At 37.4% G+C, this 17,862-nt stretch overlaps 1 protein-coding gene and 1 long non-coding RNA gene across 9 annotated transcripts in view; one reads left to right on the top strand and one right to left on the bottom strand.

Moving 5' to 3' along the window:
• The window catches only part of LOC139973212 (uncharacterized), a 21,720-nt gene extending 17,487 nt beyond the window's left edge, over window positions 1–4,233 (bottom strand). The window contains exon 1 of the long non-coding RNA XR_011795161.1: window positions 4,114–4,233. This is a non-coding gene — a long non-coding RNA (uncharacterized lncRNA). The remainder of the gene's footprint in view (window positions 1–4,113) is intronic.
• The window catches only part of LOC139973210 (organic cation/carnitine transporter 2-like), a 20,981-nt gene extending 3,119 nt beyond the window's left edge, over window positions 1–17,862 (top strand). For 6 of the 8 annotated variants that reach the window (XM_071979734.1, XM_071979733.1, XM_071979730.1 and 3 more), the window contains 9 exons: window positions 2,349–2,702; window positions 4,166–4,396; window positions 4,657–4,853; window positions 6,551–7,012; window positions 7,958–8,092; window positions 8,708–8,793; window positions 13,431–13,551; window positions 14,380–14,452; window positions 15,295–17,861. In XM_071979734.1, coding sequence (XP_071835835.1) covers window positions 2,388–2,702; window positions 4,166–4,396; window positions 4,657–4,853; window positions 6,551–7,012; window positions 7,958–8,092; window positions 8,708–8,793; window positions 13,431–13,551; window positions 14,380–14,452; window positions 15,295–15,540 — 1,866 coding nt within the window. In that variant the 5' untranslated portion in view covers window positions 2,349–2,387 and the 3' untranslated portion in view covers window positions 15,541–17,861. Of the gene's footprint in view, window positions 1–1,568; window positions 2,092–2,348; window positions 2,703–4,165; window positions 4,397–4,656; window positions 4,854–6,550; window positions 7,013–7,957; window positions 8,093–8,707; window positions 8,794–13,430; window positions 13,552–14,379; window positions 14,453–15,294 lie in introns of those variants that run through there. The other 2 variants (XM_071979735.1, XM_071979736.1) reach the window with 2 other exon arrangements.

Here is a 17,862-nt window from a genome sequence, read left to right as displayed (position 1 = left end):
GGAAAAGAATATTTCTACAAATAATTCGCATATTAATCAAACTCTTAATACAAAGAATCTTGACGGCTAATCAAGCATTCCAAAATTTTTCAAGGACAAATCGACAATGTTATTGTAGTAAAATAGTTAACCTTTTGTAGGACATGTTGTCGTCATGACGTCACAGACCACCTATACTGTGATTAACTCCAGGGAAGAATCGAAGGTTTAGTCAGTCAAAATAAACTCCATTCAATCAACATTATCGTGACTAAGGGACAAGACAGACTGGAGATTAAGTTGTCAACTAGCAGTATGGAATATTTTTCTTTTTCCTTTGCACATAAGTTCCACATTGTCAGCCACGGGAATATCCCTATAAATATATATCACCGTGAAATTGTGGGATATCAAAACCGGACTTGTTGACGTTTACTCGGTTGTTGTGAATGACGAATCTTGTTCACATTTTATTGGTTTACACAAACCAGTTTGGGGGTAGTTAAACGTTGCTGTTGTTAAGGCCGTTGTTAGCTATTACGATAAGCAATATTTGCTCATGGTATAAGCACAATATGGAGAGTCATAACCGTGAGATATGAAGGGTTTATGATGATATTGTTGTCGTTGTTGCTGTTACTAGTTTCTTATGTTGGTCTTGTTTGTTGTGTAATAATGTAAATTACGGCAATAGGAAAATGGTAGGATAACAAAAAAGCTCGTCATGTTACTATTGTTGTGTCGTTGCAGTGTCGGCAATAGCCAATCGTGATCTGATTGTAATTACATAGGATATGTGCCAAATTTATGAAGAGTATCAGAAGTTTCTTATGGTGTCGTATGTTGGTTTTCTTGTTTCCTATTGTTTCCTTCGTTTTCTATTTTATTTCTAGAATTCTTTAGTTTCATTCTATGATATATCCCAAATCGAGGGATACGAAAGGCTTATTATGGTGTCCTTGCTGTTGTCACTATAGTTTCTTATGTTGGTGATGTGCAACCTACGGGACCGCCCTTTTATCTATTTCATCTGGTAATGCAAAACTGTAAGACTAACCGATTGGCAGTGGCAGCTCCATGATTTGGCTGAAGGGAAGTCGGGGAGAGGTATAGGTATAAGGGGGGGGGGGGGGCTGGTAGTTACAAGAGGCAAGCAACGGTAGGTCTAGAAATTGCATAAAAAGCGGTGCATAAGAAAATATCAGAAAACGAAAGACATACCCACGAGGAATGCGTACTAAATGTTACTTTGAACAAAATTATGTTTGCAGCTAATTTTCATTGCCCCACTCTCCTCCCCGCCCCCTCCCCAAAAACGTAACATTAGATAAAGAGGTCTGAGCCCCTTCTGGATCCGCCCTAACTGATTTTCTGAATATGTCGGGTTTTTTAAATGGTTTGAGATTTTTGTACAGGAAGTATGATCATTACGAACGTGTAGACTGCTCCATCTTTTGCACTACCATGTATGCACATAACTCCAATAATGCTGGTATACATTCAGGGGGGGGGGGGGTGATGGCGTTCTTTTGTTATGTGGAAAATTCTCTCTTTTGAAAATAAAGTTGTAGTTAGAAAACACAATATCGAGAAAAAAATGAAATCAAAACGTGCCCTTTTCTGGAAAGACATGTGAATACTGGATTTATTAGTACAGAATGCACAGTTGTTTCATTTGGTTTGAAAGTTTGTTTGAGGTAGCTTGTCCTCTCAAATCAAAGAAGCGCGTCACACTGATTGAACCCTCTACCGCTGACCGGTCTCTTGTAACGAGAGGTTTATCAGTTGGGAGTCTGACCCCGTGATCTCGCAACTTTTTGTCGATTTCTGTCACGAAAATTTGAATCTTGCCCGCTAAACAGAAAACTGGAACATGAATTTCAAAAGAAAATTTCTTTGAGATAAACCTTCATAATCAAATACATAACCAATTTTATGGAAACTTAACACGACTCCTGTTTCACCTCGTAGGTCAGTTTTATTTTGAAATGAGTAACGAAACTTATACGTTATCGTGACCCCTCGAAATATTGGTGTAGTCAACTCGTCCATTCGTGAACGTTCACCAAAATATGGTTTGTTTCCCTGCAGTGCGCATGGAACCGCTATGAGGTTAGTAAAGGTAAATTAGAGATAAAACACTTCGCTCAACTGACACAAAAAAATTCCAAACTGTTACTGGATAACCTCGATCTAATGATCTTGTTCCTAACTATGGTTGAATTGAAATATATATCACCATATTGGACAATTTCATATCTTCGCCATACAAAAAGTTATATGAGTGTGAGGATTTTGACATAAAGATGCAGAAATGTTCAACATTTCAGCCACCCATAATATCCCTTTAACACTTTTGGTTTTCGTAGGTAAATTCAATTACGGCAGCATCCTGATCCAGTCAAAAGATGTCCGTCCAACTAGATGATGCCTACAGTAGAATAGGAGACTACGGAAGAGGCCAGGTTCTCATCTTCTTCATCATTTGTTCTATCGGACAACTACCAGCTTCTTGGCATATATTTGCTATTGTCTTTTTGGGTGCAACCCCGAACCACTGGTGCAAACCAGCGTCAGTCGATACAGAATGGGCGCACGTAACCGATCAAATTGGCTACGATATAGCTAAATGTGGAGAAAGTGAAGAAGGCAATTCGTCCATCTCTTGTGAAAATGGTTGGTTTTACTCAGACGATCTGTATGGTTCGACAATTGTCAGCCAGGTAAGTGGAGAAGAAGTTGTTCGTCAACCGTATTGCACGGCTGGTGCCTACCGACATTTCATCTTGAAATGTGATGTTTCGAAGTCTTCTCTTTTTAAAGATTACACCGAAGCCAAAGACAGATTAATTGTCAAAGCACTCCTTACAAACCACCTTTGTTCAAAGTGTCGAAGGAGAAATAGGTGCTGAATATTGTGAACCAGTCGTTACAGGTAACCGGTGTAATGATGTCTATTGGTTCCTTGTAAAAAACATTTTTTTAGATATATCAAATATATGTTTATCCAAACATTGACATAATGTACTGCCTTTGTATTTTAAGTTGCCGTGGCAAAGATTTGCTGTTAAGCTTTAAATTTCATTGAATTATACGTGACCCTGTGTAGGAGAGGTAATATTTCCAAATTATCACAGAGTACCGTTTCAGTATAACAACGCCCACCGCACATCGCAGACCGTACACCGCACACCGCTAGACGACTGATCGCGACCCAACTCACCTCGACAATGTTATATATGTGTAAAAACATAGAAAGTCTGGACAGTGTGCGTGTACTTAAGACTATACGACTGACTAAGAATTTGCCAGTGTGAAGTCCGAGTCGGGAAAAGTGAACATGCAGTGTTTTCCCGACCGGCAGCCGCCGTAGTGGATACGAATAAAACTGCACAGTCTTAACACATGCAGGGATGCAACTTTGCATATGACCAAAAATAAGTCGTCCGATGCGCCGGGATCAGATGCAAGACCGAAAGACGACTACCAAAACCTACGTCACGATCTTGGAGTTGAATCGGGTAACTTCCAGTCGTGGCAATGTACGTCGGGCTTAATATATATTGTTTGTTTTAATCCCGCAGCTTCTCTTTATTAGTAACTTATTAATCGTTTAATAACCCTGTGTTTAAAATGTATTGTTCTGGAGATATATGACATGATAAAACATATTATGAACAGTGAACCCGTTTTATTAGGGGAAAATTCTTGAGGTATCAGTTTGGTCAGATCAATCACTTGCCCCTCCAAGTTTGAACACTCAGCCCCAAACCAGGGAGTTGTTCCATAACAACTCCCTGCCCAAACACACATCATCGAACCCTTCCTGGCGCGTAGCCAGGAATTTGCCTACGGAGGGGCGAAAATGTAGAAAAAAATTCAGAGCCGTAGATACGGCATTGCATACTATCTAAGCGTAGCGCCACCATGAGTTGGCGCGAAGCGTACAATAAAATTTTGGCTGAAAATGCCTCCCAGATCGCTGGAAATGGCACTTCCCAGGCCTTGTAAGTTGCATCTTAGCATTTTCTCTTTTGAAATTACTAGCGATATCATAAAAACATTAAAAAAATAAATATAAAATAGGCTCAAGGGGGGGGGGCGGCTGCCCCCTTCGCCCCCTTGGCTACGCACCTGAACCCTTCGCTGCTGTTCTGATATCCGTTTCTTCTGATTTGACCTGCAGTGGGATCTTGTTTGTGATCAGGCTGGATTTGCTGAGATTTCGCAGACTGTACTTATGGTTGGTGTAATGGTTGGCTCCTACCTCGCCGGCTATCTCGCCGATCGATTTGGTCGAAAACCAATACTATTCATTTCGCTGTTTGTTCAAGGAATTGTTGGTACAATCCAGGCATTTTCATCATCTTTCACAATGTTCATCATCGTGCGCTTCTTTATAGGAGTATTGGATCAGGTATAATAAAGGCTATACCGTTTCTTTTGTTTGATCAAATCAGTACTAGTAACCAATTGATCATTTAAATTATTTATTATTTATATCGATTTATTTTTGTGAGCTATGTTTATGATTGCAAGAAGTAAAACCAAACGATGTATTCTATTTCCATAGTCATCAAACAGCCAAATTGCTGCTATTTTCACATTATTGAGTTCGATGAACTGTTTTTATTTAAAAACGAAACCCAGATTGCCAACTTGATTGTTTTATTACAGGGTTATGAGCTTCCTGTCTACACAATGGTTTCTGAACTGTTTACACCTCGATGGCGACCGTATTCTTTCATCTGTATGATGAATTTTTGGGCCGGTGGAATCCTTTCGCTACCTATAATTGCATATTTCATCCGTGACTGGCGGTACCTTCAGCTAGCAATATCCATTCCTTTCTTATTTCTTCCGATATTTTATTGGTAAGACAACACATATACTAATACATATACATACACATATATACATACATATATATACATACATACAAATATACACATATATACATATATTAAATATATCTATATATTAAATATATTATATCTATATATTATATATATATAATATATATATATTTAAAAGAAAGTCCTTAATTTGGAGACTGCTTGAATTACACAATATCGTTGAGGTACAGAGTGACTTAAATGCGAAACACCGCCGCTTAACATGAATTTAAACGGGTAGTTTGTCGATGAATAAATGCACGTATAGTCTTACAGCAATGGAACACACTCTGCTCTGCGAAGACACATTCCTATTATTACTATAGTCAATCTCGTAAGCGTGTTGTAAGGTAGATACGTAATCAATATGTTTGGAATTTAAAGTACATATAAGGAACCGTAACAAATTCAGGATAAAACAGCCAATACTCATAGCTAGTAGAGTAACTATATACTGTTAATGTTCCACAACCGTGCATCAGTAACTACTGCACTGCGTTCGTAACACGGTAAAATGTGTAACAGGTGGCACAGTTATTACTGCAAGTTTTTTCTTACTGCAAATTAAAAAAAAAAAAAAATTTAAATTTAAAATTTTACAAAATTAAAAAAAAAATTAAATATTTTACTGCAAATTTTTACCTGTCGGACTCGTAGTTCAACGTGTTCAACTTTCCAGTAATTACTGTGCCAACTGTAACACATGTTACCGTGTTGCGAACACAGCGCAGTAGTTACTGATGCACGGTTGTGGAACATGAACAGTAGTTACTGTACTAGCTATGAGTATCGGGTAGATAAAACGAGAACTCGGTCACAAGTTAGATGTTAATTTGGATTTAGTCCCAGGGAACTAGTGAGTTTTTAAAACGAGATATTGGGATTTAGGCAGGAAAATGGTGGAACAATCATATATATCAGAATAACCCATGTTTTCAGTTGCGATGAACCTTTTCTGTTATGCATAAAACATACATACCTAATGTGGCAAACAATTTATAGATCGACTTCACTCGCAGTAAGAAGACTGGTGTCTTGCGCCTTCGGTGTAGTACCGTTACAAATCACTAGTTCTCACACACCCATCAAGAAACTACGCACCCACCCAAATGTATAGATAAATGGAAACAATAGATTAAAAATTACCAAACGTATTCATATAGGGTTTACACTTGTTATTACACGTTTTGCGAGTGAGGAAGGGATTAACTTTACGTCATATTGCCTTCATTTGGATTGTGCTGAATGATTATGATCCGTTTATCAGAGCATTAGGGCAAGTCATGTTCAAGGTGGAAAGGGAAGGGTTGTGGCAGAAGGTTTTTTTTTCGAATATAAACGTAAATTAGTCAATTAAGTCAACGAAGAAAAAAGAAGAAATGAGCCATATTTTCTACATCCTTTTTTGTTGGAAGGTACCACTGTTTCTGTTTCTTATAACAGTTGAATTGTGTATATGTTCTCTAATAACTCCTTATACAACTATATATTCTACATTGCTCATATGTTTAGGCCCAGTTGGAACTGTTGCGAACGTTATGTCTGATTCAGGAGTCTTCAGTTTGTCAAATATTTCTTATAATTATGTAAGGCTTTTAATGGACATTCTTTACATTTTGCCCCACGGTTAACTTTTACGAAATTCTAACTTGCCTTCCTGTAATTCTTTTGCAAAGGGTGGTTCCGGAATCTCCACGGTGGTTACTATCAAATGGTCGCTATGAAGAGGCTACTGCGATTGTGAAGAAGATTGCTCACTTCAATGGTAAAGGGAATGTGGAAATCAATTTCGTTCCAGAAGATACATCAGGGAAGACGGAAGCAAAAGAATCAGTGTTTCAGTATGAGAGAAACGTAGTAATGGAAGAAGATATTAACGGTGTAGATCAAAGACAGTCATCATCTACAACAGAGAAACATGACCACAAGGTGATTGTTACATCGAGTCTCAGATGCGACAGTGACGGTGTCAATGAGGTGACGAACACTGCGGTCATTTGTGATAGCGAAAAGGACGCAGTCGACACCAAGCAAGTTCGACAAAAAGATGGACAAAGCAAGGCAACACCAAATTCCTATTTGGAATTATTCAACGGTTGTAAGATGTCATTGGTATCGCTGGTACTATCTATGTTGTGGTAAGTCGAGATATATGACTAAGTTTTGCTCGGGTGGTTGCTTATATTTGTTGCTGTACAGTTTTCAGTCGTGAATCAACGCACACTGCACGACTGCCAGTCGGGAAATCGCTACATGTTCATGATTTTTCCAGACTGAAGCGGACGAGTCTTTAAGCTAGCAAAATCGTTTTCAATCATAAAATATCCACGATTTTCAACGTAACGTCAGTAGAGTTGCATCGGATAATGATCAGTTGTGTATTGTGCGGCCGGCTTAACCCTTCAAAATCATATTTTGAAAGAACCATTTCGATTACCTTTTTGCCCGTGAATATATAATCCATGAAAAGTGACCGGGCGACGAAATTTTCAGAAGAAAGAGATAAGGTTTAGTCAACTTACGTATACATCATATTTGTTATTATGGGTGATAAACGGATTTTTAGGGATGGTCATATGACATCATATGAGCCAATCATAGCCAAGAATGCAAGCAGCGGATAGTCAGGAGTGGTAACAAACCACATTAGCTAAAGGCCTGGAGAATGTTGACCAACGCGTAACGAGTTTTGAATGCAGTTTGGACATTATTTGGTATAACATGCTGCTTTACACATATACTAGCTTCAATCGACTTGTTAATATCTCTCCAAAATCATGCGTGGATCGGTGGCGCTCTTCTGATTAACAGCCAGTGTATCATTATCTCAAAATTCTGACCTACTTATGCAAGATACATAAAGTTTATGACAAGATTTTTAATATCAATTTAATATTTATAGGCTTAAAATTCCACAGAATGCCACTGTTTTTTGAACATCAAGGATAACCACTTACGGGCTCTTTGAATCCAAAATGAAAGCATGCTAAATGAAAATTGAGTACTGGAAATTGATCATGAGGATTTGTAGATTGTATCATATTGATTTTATATTTCATAAGTATGTTGCACGTTTCCTACAGGTTTGTAACCGCTTTCTCCTATTATGGATTGTCTCTTAACGCCGGTCACATCGCCGGGGATCCATACTTGAACGTTTTCTTGTCCGGGGCCGTAGAAATTCCATCTCACTTTCTCGCTACGGGGATCGTAGTTTGGTAAGTCTACTTATAGACACATCTTACATAGAAGAAGGACATGCCCCCTGACCGGGTGTGGATGGGGAGGGGCGAAGGGTGGCTGATGGTAGGAGAGTAGATGAGGCTCTTCAACTATAGTAATTAGTAGCAGAAGAAAATGTTTACAAAGAGGAATAATGAAAGCAGTCTAGAAAATAATATACTGAAATAAAATAAAATTCATCCTTTGTGTTAACACGTTACAGGTTTGCATCCAAATTGCAATTATATTGTCAATATTTTTCTTTCGGAAGATTAAACATCATTAACAACCTTGTTGCATTTGCTCTTTATATGAATGGTTTGCTTGTGATGAAGCTAGAATTTTTTTTTTTTTTAACTTTGCCTTCCTAAATTAATTTGTAGTATAATACTGTCAGCTTTCCAGTTGTTCTCTCTTCTGTTTTTGTTTTCAAGTTTAATTTTGTTTATGATTGTTTTACTATCATAATTAATATAAGTTCTAGTTTGATTTGTCAGTGCTTTTAGTACTCGTCTAAGGGTGATTCAATGTAGCTGAATGATTGTCTGATAATTTTTTCTTAAATAGTATTAATATTACCCAAGACATTCTCCTATATGATGATCCTACAGGTTTGGAAGACGTTGGCCGATATTCATATTTCTTTTGGTAACTGGTATGGCTTGTGTAGGTGTGTCCTTCATACCCGAGGAAACAGGTGAGTTTAAGCGGAACGATTGTAGGTACAAACCTAACGTTTTACATATAAATACTGAGACACTAGTACGCAGACCATTGCGTCAGACAGTCATTCAAAAGCAACAAATTATTGGGAAAAGTAACAATCCAATGAGTTCATATCACATGTTTACAATGCAACTACTGACAGCATTACTGCAATATTTAAACTGTGTATTTAAATTTCTTTCATGTGCAATACTCAAACGTGCATGCTTTTTATTTTTCATACTCATTTATATTGTATTTAATTCTGCATTTTTAATACATATTTTGTCTCATATTTTTATATTTCCATAATTGCTGTTACATAGCGTTTTAAAGCACTTTTGTGGATTTTACGCTTTACAAAATAAATTATTATCATTATTAACTACAAATTTGCCAAGGAACATTAAGATGCCGTTAAAATGATTTAGATCTTTCTCTGCAATTCATCGTAATGCTGCAAATTGTTGAAAGATTACATTCTGATTCGAGTGTGATTAATCATTTTGTTACATAATGTTGATATTTTTGTGTGATCAAGTTTATGTTTCAGCTACAAATTGTTGAAATGTTGACTCTCTGAGCATAATTCCTCATTTTATTGCCAATTGTTAAAAAGATGACATTTGAGAAATAGGCCTAATAATTTTGTCATTTTACAGCAATATGTTGAATTCTTCAATTATGATATTGAAGTAATTTATCACTTTGTTGTAAAGTTTAAAAATATTAACTAATTGTAAATATATCGACAGAACCCTACCTATCTTTACAGAAAGATACAAACATTTAGATGGTTCTTTAAAGTTTCCGTAGGAAATAGTGTTCATTTTATCCTTGTCCACGCTGGTCTCAACTTACGAAACATTTGTTTTTGGTGTGTTATTGGAATTCATGATGAAGATAAATGAACAACAATTAAGATGAGGATTTAGGACCCGACGTGATTATTTAATAAGCCGTCAAGGATTATTGCAGATACTTAACATTATTTAAAGGGGAAAAATTCCTAAACCGGAGTATTTATAGAAATCTTATTTTTGTATGATGTTCAAATATGACATATAAACAAATATCACAAAACATTGATAGCTTTGCTGAAGTAACTGCACCAAGGGCGTAGGAACCGGGGGCTGGGGGCGCCAGCCCCCCCCAGTGAAAAATGTGGAGGGGCGGAAGTATCATTCCGCCCCCCTCCCCCCGCTTCGCAAGTCAGAAAACCCCTTATTTATTTCCAAATGAGAAAAAATCTCATTTGGAGCACCAAATTGCATCTAAGGCCAGGTAAAAATACAAAATTAAGTTTACAAAATGAAGTGGGTGATGAAGTGTGCTATATTGCACCAAATTGCATCTGAGGCCACCTGGAAATGCAAAGAATTCCAAAGGGGAGAGGGACACCACCTCCCCTTAGACCCCTCCCAGGCCGGCCATCAGTCTTCAGCCCCCCCCCCCCCACTCAAAAATACCCTCCTACGCCCCTGAACTGCACAGATTTACAACCGTTTGTTTTTCGATCTCTTTCAGTTAGCTTTACATTCATTCATTGATTTTTTTTACATATAATCTTTGCGTTTACCAGGTTCCCTGTGAAGTAAACTTGAGCAAAGCAGCCTTCTCCGAATTTGCTCTACTGCAACGTCCCTTTAAGTATGAGAGAGAACTGTATATATGTACACAGGGAAAGAGTGAAGAGTGTGACATGACTTGTAATAAGACTCCAATAATGGGGTCGTAGTTAATTATATATCAGGACATTGAGCTTGCGAAGTGTGCGCAAATTAGATGGCGCTATTGATGTTTTTCCAATAAAATGATAGAATTTACGTATCACAAAATCCGTCACCAATCCGAGGTCCAGAGAGCATGGATTTTTTTTTTGTCGGCTGACATACCCTATCGAACATACGCAAACTGATGGTTTGAACTTTCATGGCCCTTGTACCGTGACATTCAAACCCGGAGGTCAAAGTTATGCTTTTGTACTGAATGAATAAATATGTTAGTATTATAAGGATATAATAGGGGGGGGGGGGGGGACATGCCATCCAGATCACTTTCGGTATTAATCCTGTATGTTATAATCCAGTCTTACATGCATTGGAGAGATATTCCAACTTCACTTTACCACTCGTTTCGAAAGATTCTTGGAAAATGCAGAGACGAAGGAGGGTATTTGCTTACGGGGTTAGGTTACACGGAGCTGACAAAAGGGTAGAGCCCTGGTTCTCCCGAATGTTGAAACATTATCAGAGTGTTTCAGTCTATTTCTTCTTTCCAAAGTCAAAACTCTGAAATGTCTTTGAAGTATATCTCCTCCTCTCTTTCTTCTTCTTCTTCTTGAATGTTAGGGGGGCGGGATTAAAACCCCCTCACCCGGCCAGGGACGTAGCCAGGGGGGAGCAGGGGGAGCGACCGCTCCCCCCTTTCAGTGTCGATTTTTTTTTTTTAAACTGTCGTTTTTTTAGCATGGTATTTTGTCAGTGCTCTTTTGATCTTGAATACTCGTCAGCTCCGTTAACTCGATTGTAATCGTAGTAACATTCACGCCTACTGATTCAACTACTTACTTAGTTTGGCAGATGCAATTAGCTAAGTTTAGCTTATAGCCAATTACAAGCCTACAGTTGGCCTCTGCGTAATAAAATACATATTGCCTACCTAACCGCACTCTATGGAATGTCACGAACTGTATGCACAACAACGTCGACAACGTTCGTTCAATGAGTCGTCCTAAGTTGTTGCACGAACAGCATGTTATGAAGCTAAGCTAGCAATCGTACGTGATACGCACTTCCTATAAATAATTATTACACTGCTAATACACTGCGATAACGATATTTGTTTTTAGGCCACTGCATATGTGGCTGTATTACAAAATATGAAAGTTTATTTTGTCCATCAGTTAAGTTCGTCAAATGTATTAAAGTCCAGACATTGGACAATAAACAAGAATCATCCTACTGGAAAACTTGTAAAAGAGCACTATGTTTGTCTTTCTGATATATTATGTAAAAGAATATGTAAAAGAATTTAAACAGGAAACAAAATCTGCTGATAATGATATCATATGATCAGGGCGTAACCAGTATGTAGCACGATAGTTTCATTCAACACTCTAACCGCCGAAAAAGACTATATAGTATCCGATCTTGTCAGTTTTTTAACATGTAGTTAAGAACCCGTTTACGCAGATAATTTTTCAGTTGAGAAAACAATTGAGAAATTTGCATCAGATGGCAATCGTCGGATAGCTCTCGCCTTCTCTTATTAGGCTAACTTAAACAGTTATACAGTTGTATCAAAGACATTTCTGGACTATCTTTGTATCTACAAGTATCAGAAGTTGAAAAGTAAGACTACTCTGTACATGTACCTTCAAGGGCGGCGGAACCGGGGGGCACAGGGGGCAAGTGCCCCCCACTTTTCCTCAGGTTAAAAATGTGCCCTTTTTCTACATAAAACTTGTACTCTTGATCACCTTATTAGGTCAGCGATATTTCAGTAAGAGATCTAATCCTAATTTAGAACTATCAGGGGCGTAGCCAGTATGTAGCACTGTAGGCCCGGGCCTACACTTTTTTGGCCAAGTTATCTTTTTTATTAAAACACCCATAATTCAAATCCATAAGCTTGCTGGACGAGTTTAAGAGCCTAGACAGGAAAAACTATTGAAATGAACGTAGCAAGATTATGGCTAAATTAGGTGACCTATTCTTCTGTCATCTAGGCTGTCATTCATATCGCGTGCCGTTTCATTCAATACTCTATACCCGCCGAAAAAGACTAGTATACGATCTTGTCAGTTTTTTAACATCTACTTAAGAACCCGTTTACGCAGATAAAATTTCAGTTGAGAACATTCCACAGTCAAATAAGCCTATCGTTGATTAACAGACTTTATAGTGTAGAGCTGGAGCACTTTGTTGCCTGCTGTTGTCACGATCGGCGTTCCAAGTTCCAAAACAGCCTTTTCGATAAACATTTACTAGCTACAGTTGTATCAAAGACAATTACTGGCTATGGTTGTATCAAAGACATTTCTGGCCTATCTTTGTATCTACAAGTATCAGAAGTTGAAAAGTAAGACTACTAAGACGGGGGGGGGGGGCGTTGATGGAGTGATGTGTATACGCAAATAAGATAATACAATAAAATTTATAAAGGGTACTAAATATCAGTCCAATCGAATTTCTGCAAAGTGCCCTTGACGTCGGTGCCCCCCCCCCCAGATTAAAAGTGCTTCCGCCGCCCTTGTGTACCTTGCTTATGTATTATTGAATTACGTACTATTTTAACTCGTTTGTTTTTGGGGTTTAAAAGTGATATTGAATGAGGTGTCTCAAGTTAGCAAGAGGCCAGGGAACCAGAATGAACATTCGGGAAGGGCCGTTTCCGGCCATCTGGGGGGTTTGTAAAACCAAAAATTCTCTTGTACGCTCCGCGCCAAGCGATGGTGGCGCTCCGCTCAGATAGTCGTGCCTACAACTTTGAAAATCCATATCAATCGCAAAAAGTGCTCCCCCCTTTCAAATTCCTAGCTACGTCGCTGCACCCGGCTCCACAGCCCTTACGTATTGCACCGCTGGCGTATATTTACACTTCCCGTTTTATTCTAACATTCAACAGCCACAGGGAATGATTTGACAGTAGCAATAGTCACTACAGCCACGTTCGGAAAGTTTTCAATAGCGGTAGCTTACGCCATCGTTTGCCTTTATGCTTCTGAAATATTTCCAACTGTCGTGAGGTAAGTTCCTGTCACATGACTCTCCGTACAAACTCCAGCAAGTTACTTATGAGCCGTGAACTTCGAACCGGAGTTATGTATATTTACAGGTGACGTTAAATTACAAAATTACGAGACCCATTCAATGTGCTGAAAAGTTTAAAGGATGACTCTAGGTACAAAATTATTTTGGATAACTCTAATAATATCAGTTCCATGTTTGTAATTCATTTTCACTTGATGAATTTTTTGAGATATGACCTTTTTGAACAGGGTGACGTTCGTTAATTGGAGTGACTGGACTATTAACTCTAATACGGAGATTATCAGGTCAGATCCTCACATGCAACACAGAACTTAATGGGAAATATATATAGCTTGCATGGCCTCAAATGACACATTTATAATGTAGTACACTGGAAAAAAGTTTCAGAAAATTATGTATAAAAACTGTTAGCAATAATATATCAGCATATTAAAATTTGAGGCCGCTATCGTGATGGACTTAAAATAAATATGATGAAATTGTTCCGAAACATCGAGCTCTTTTTAAATGAGGCAATGTAGTTTCTGAGTGACACACACGACCACAGCTTGGTTTACGGTATGCATTCAATATTGAGGTTAGTAGAAAATCATGTTCCTACCACCAATAAAACTGTGGACAATATAACCAACTGATAAAGCCAAATATTGGAAGTAGGTGATCAAAGTTACCTTCTTTAACATAGCGAAATTAAAAGGAAGTTTCAAATCATATCTGACATATATATATATATATATATATATATATATATATATATATTATGTATATCATTATAATTATTTTCTGTATACTTTCGAAAACAGAAACAAAGGGATCGGAATGGTCGCCATTGCGGCCCGTGTTGGTGCTTTACTTGCCCCCTTTGCAGTACTCTTGGTAAGTTTTTTCATATGTTTTAGATACATGACAGCTGGGCAAAATAATGTGCAATCTGACTTATCGATTGATACCATTAACGGTCACTCCTTGTCACTGCTCTCATGCTTCATTTTTTTCCATGCTGGTTTAGGTTGTTTACTCCTATTTAAACATCACAATAGACTCAAATTACCAAAAAATGAAATACCAATATTCATTTGAGAAATGACTTATAAAAAGAGAAAAAAAATGTCGAATAGTTATAGCTTTGTGAAATTTGATTTTTCCCCAAGGTCAATTCTCTTGTCTTTCACAAAACGTGAAGCTGTTGAATGAGTACGGTATAAAGCTAAATCACTTTCGGGACTGCTCTATAAACCATGGGCCGCAACCCAATAAAATGAGTTGCCAAGAAGTTGGTGGGTCGCTGGCATGGGCAACGGGAAACAAAAACATGAAAAACAAATGGAATGTGAAAGTAAACTTGCTTCCTGTCAGGCGGTGATTTTGTTTCCAACGTTTGGATAAATGTATGTCTTTTGTGTGTTTGCGTGCTGTTGTGTTTACTAACATTCAACCAAGGTGCAATCAAATCTAATCAAAATCAGTCAATGTTTAGTTAAATCATCAAACATCACAAAGGAGTATATGTAGATGTTAAAAAGTACAAAAACATTCTCTACTCATGGATATGTTTCTTTTAAAATGAATCGCATTGTCTTTGGTTCTTACTGTCCTATTTTTTTTTTATAGTTTGGATTTATTTGCTGATCATATTGTATTTATTATCATTTGGATGCAAGAACGAACTGAACAAGCTAACGCAAAGAAAAAACGATTCTTCTTGGTTTCTTGCACAGGAGAACAGTCTTCCACAAGTACCAATGATATTGTTTGGTACCGTCGCAATTGTGCCCAGTTTGCTAGTACTGGTATTGCCAGAAATGAAAGGACGCCATCAACCTCAAACCATATCTGATCTCGAGGCCCTTTTTACTGAAGATAAAGTACGTAGAGCGTCTATCAAATCTGAGAGAGAAAGGAAACGAAAGTTAACTTCGACTACAAATAAAGCTTTTACTGCAGAAGAAGAACCAGTAGTATGAGTGGCATAACTTTTTTTTTACTCGAGGAAAGAGATACAACGTGTTGAGGAAAGCGTCATCCTTAAAACTTGTACAAGTCCAAAGCACTATCATTTTATATTAAACTTGTTATGAACCATTTCGATGTGGAGACGATCCGGGGATTTCACGGTATGCTTTAAAATCCCAAGCATGTATATTAAAGGTCGTAAGTATTGCCCCCACAGGTGGCGTGCTAAGAGTATACTATTCTGAAGGTGGTGAATCTCCTAATCAGTCCCTGGAATAGAGACGGGCTAAATTTGACAGTCAAATAACTAAAAAAGAGTAAAACAATTCATACGGTGATTACCGTCCTATACATGTTTAACTACTCAGTATTTTGGCTCTATTGAACAATTTCCGGTTAAACCGGGTTGTTAGAGGTAAGCTTATTTACAACTTTTTCGTGCTGGTCATAAACATACACAACAGTACTATTATCGATAGCAGCTGCATGGTCTTAGCGGGACTTCTTTTTGACGTTGTCTGTTAACTAAAACAATCTACGCTCATATTATATAGAAGGCTGTAAGATATCTTGAAAAGAATACGGCAAGATGCATAGTTTATATACATATATAGATGCATAGTTTACATACATGATGCATAGTTTATATACATGATGCATAGTTTACATACATGATGCATAGTTTACATACATGATGCATAGTTTATATACATGATGCAAGATGCATAGTTTATATACATATAATATTCAGCAAGAAGTAGCATCTTCCAAGTATGTAATTGATATCCATGTGATGTGAGGTGAGGTGAGGGTTCGGGGTAATACAATTCGAAATTGATAATACGCTATATTAAAAGTTAACTTAATTAAAAGTTAACAAGTGTAATGTTATAGTTTCACACTGACGATTTTTGTTTTAAATTGCATTCATTTATACAGTTTGAATGTTTAGTTTTCATATTTTTGTTGACTAACACCTTTAGAATTAAGTTGTAATAAAGTTTTAGTTCAAAGCCAGGGACAATTTGAGTGAAAGAAAGAAAAAAAAAATTTGCGATTTCACTTGATTGCTTCCAGCTCACTTTTGGTGGCGTTCAAAGTGTGATAATTTCAGCTGCTTATAATCTTGAAAACGGCACGTATCCGAATTAAATGAAAATTACACCAGAAGTCTTACATAAACATGATGCAAAGATTAATATCATCAGGTCAAATATTACAAATGCCAATTCAGCTTTTTGTTAATAGAGTGAGCATGCAAAATAAATTACCAACAACAAACAATGTCCCTCTTTCTTTCATCGTTGTGGTATTATGACACGACTCCCAGTCACCAAACCATGTAAGCACTGACTCGGTTTAGATTTATACTGCTCTCCATCTGCAGTATGAACATCAGCCAGCGTTATTAGCTAGCATACTACTCGTGTGCTGCATATGTGATGTTTTTAAAGGCAAGCAACCGCTGTGTTGAACTTCCCTCTGGTTTAGTTGTACTTCTATTATTTGCTTGTACTATTGGCTTACTCGTATTACTTGCTGGTATTTCTTTATTTTATGAGATCTATCATGTTACATTGTTTTGATTGCGATAATAATCGTAACCTGGAAATCATGATGACGTATGCGTGTACGTGGGTGGGTGTGTGTGTGTTTGTGAATCCTTGTTTGTAAACAAGGATATTGTAAACAAGGGACACACGATATCGCCAGAAAGTCCAGACTAAGTCCACTTATGCGCCTCATCGGGTAATAAAGGTTTTTTCCGAGACGGTCAAAGAACATTGAGGTCACCAAAGGTCAAATATATATATATATATATATATATATATATACGACAATAACGACAATCCATTGAAATTAAAAGCTTACTTGCCGTATTAATTACAGTATAATTGTGTAGCATCATTGAGCACGCTTGAACCTTCAGTAGATTATTGCATTAAGAGTCTGTAGCGCATATATGAGTAAGATGCAGTTTGAAATCTATCAAAACTGAAAGGAATTAACCGATAGTGGTTATTTTCCTGTTTCTCTTTGCCGTTTTTGTTCCCCTCTCTTGACATAAATAACCCAGAAAATGAAAGGATGGATTTCTATGATATTTCCGCTTTAGAGTGGCTTATTGAGATAGTAGAATACTGGCTGTTTTATTACAGAATCATTTGTAGCATCAGTTAACACACTTGGGCGGAAAACTTTAGTAGATTATTGCATTAATAGTCATGAAGCGCATATATGAGTTCATTGACAATGGAAGATGTAGTTTGAAATCTATCAAAACTTGACAGTTTATAAAGCTTTATCAAACAAAACAAAGAATTAGCCGAACG

Source organism: Apostichopus japonicus, chromosome 9 (assembly GCF_037975245.1).
Source record: "Apostichopus japonicus isolate 1M-3 chromosome 9, ASM3797524v1, whole genome shotgun sequence".
Lineage (NCBI taxonomy): Eukaryota > Metazoa > Echinodermata > Holothuroidea > Aspidochirotida > Stichopodidae > Apostichopus > Apostichopus japonicus.
Note: the sequence above shows the minus strand (reverse complement) of the source record. Positions and strands in the feature narration are given on the sequence as shown.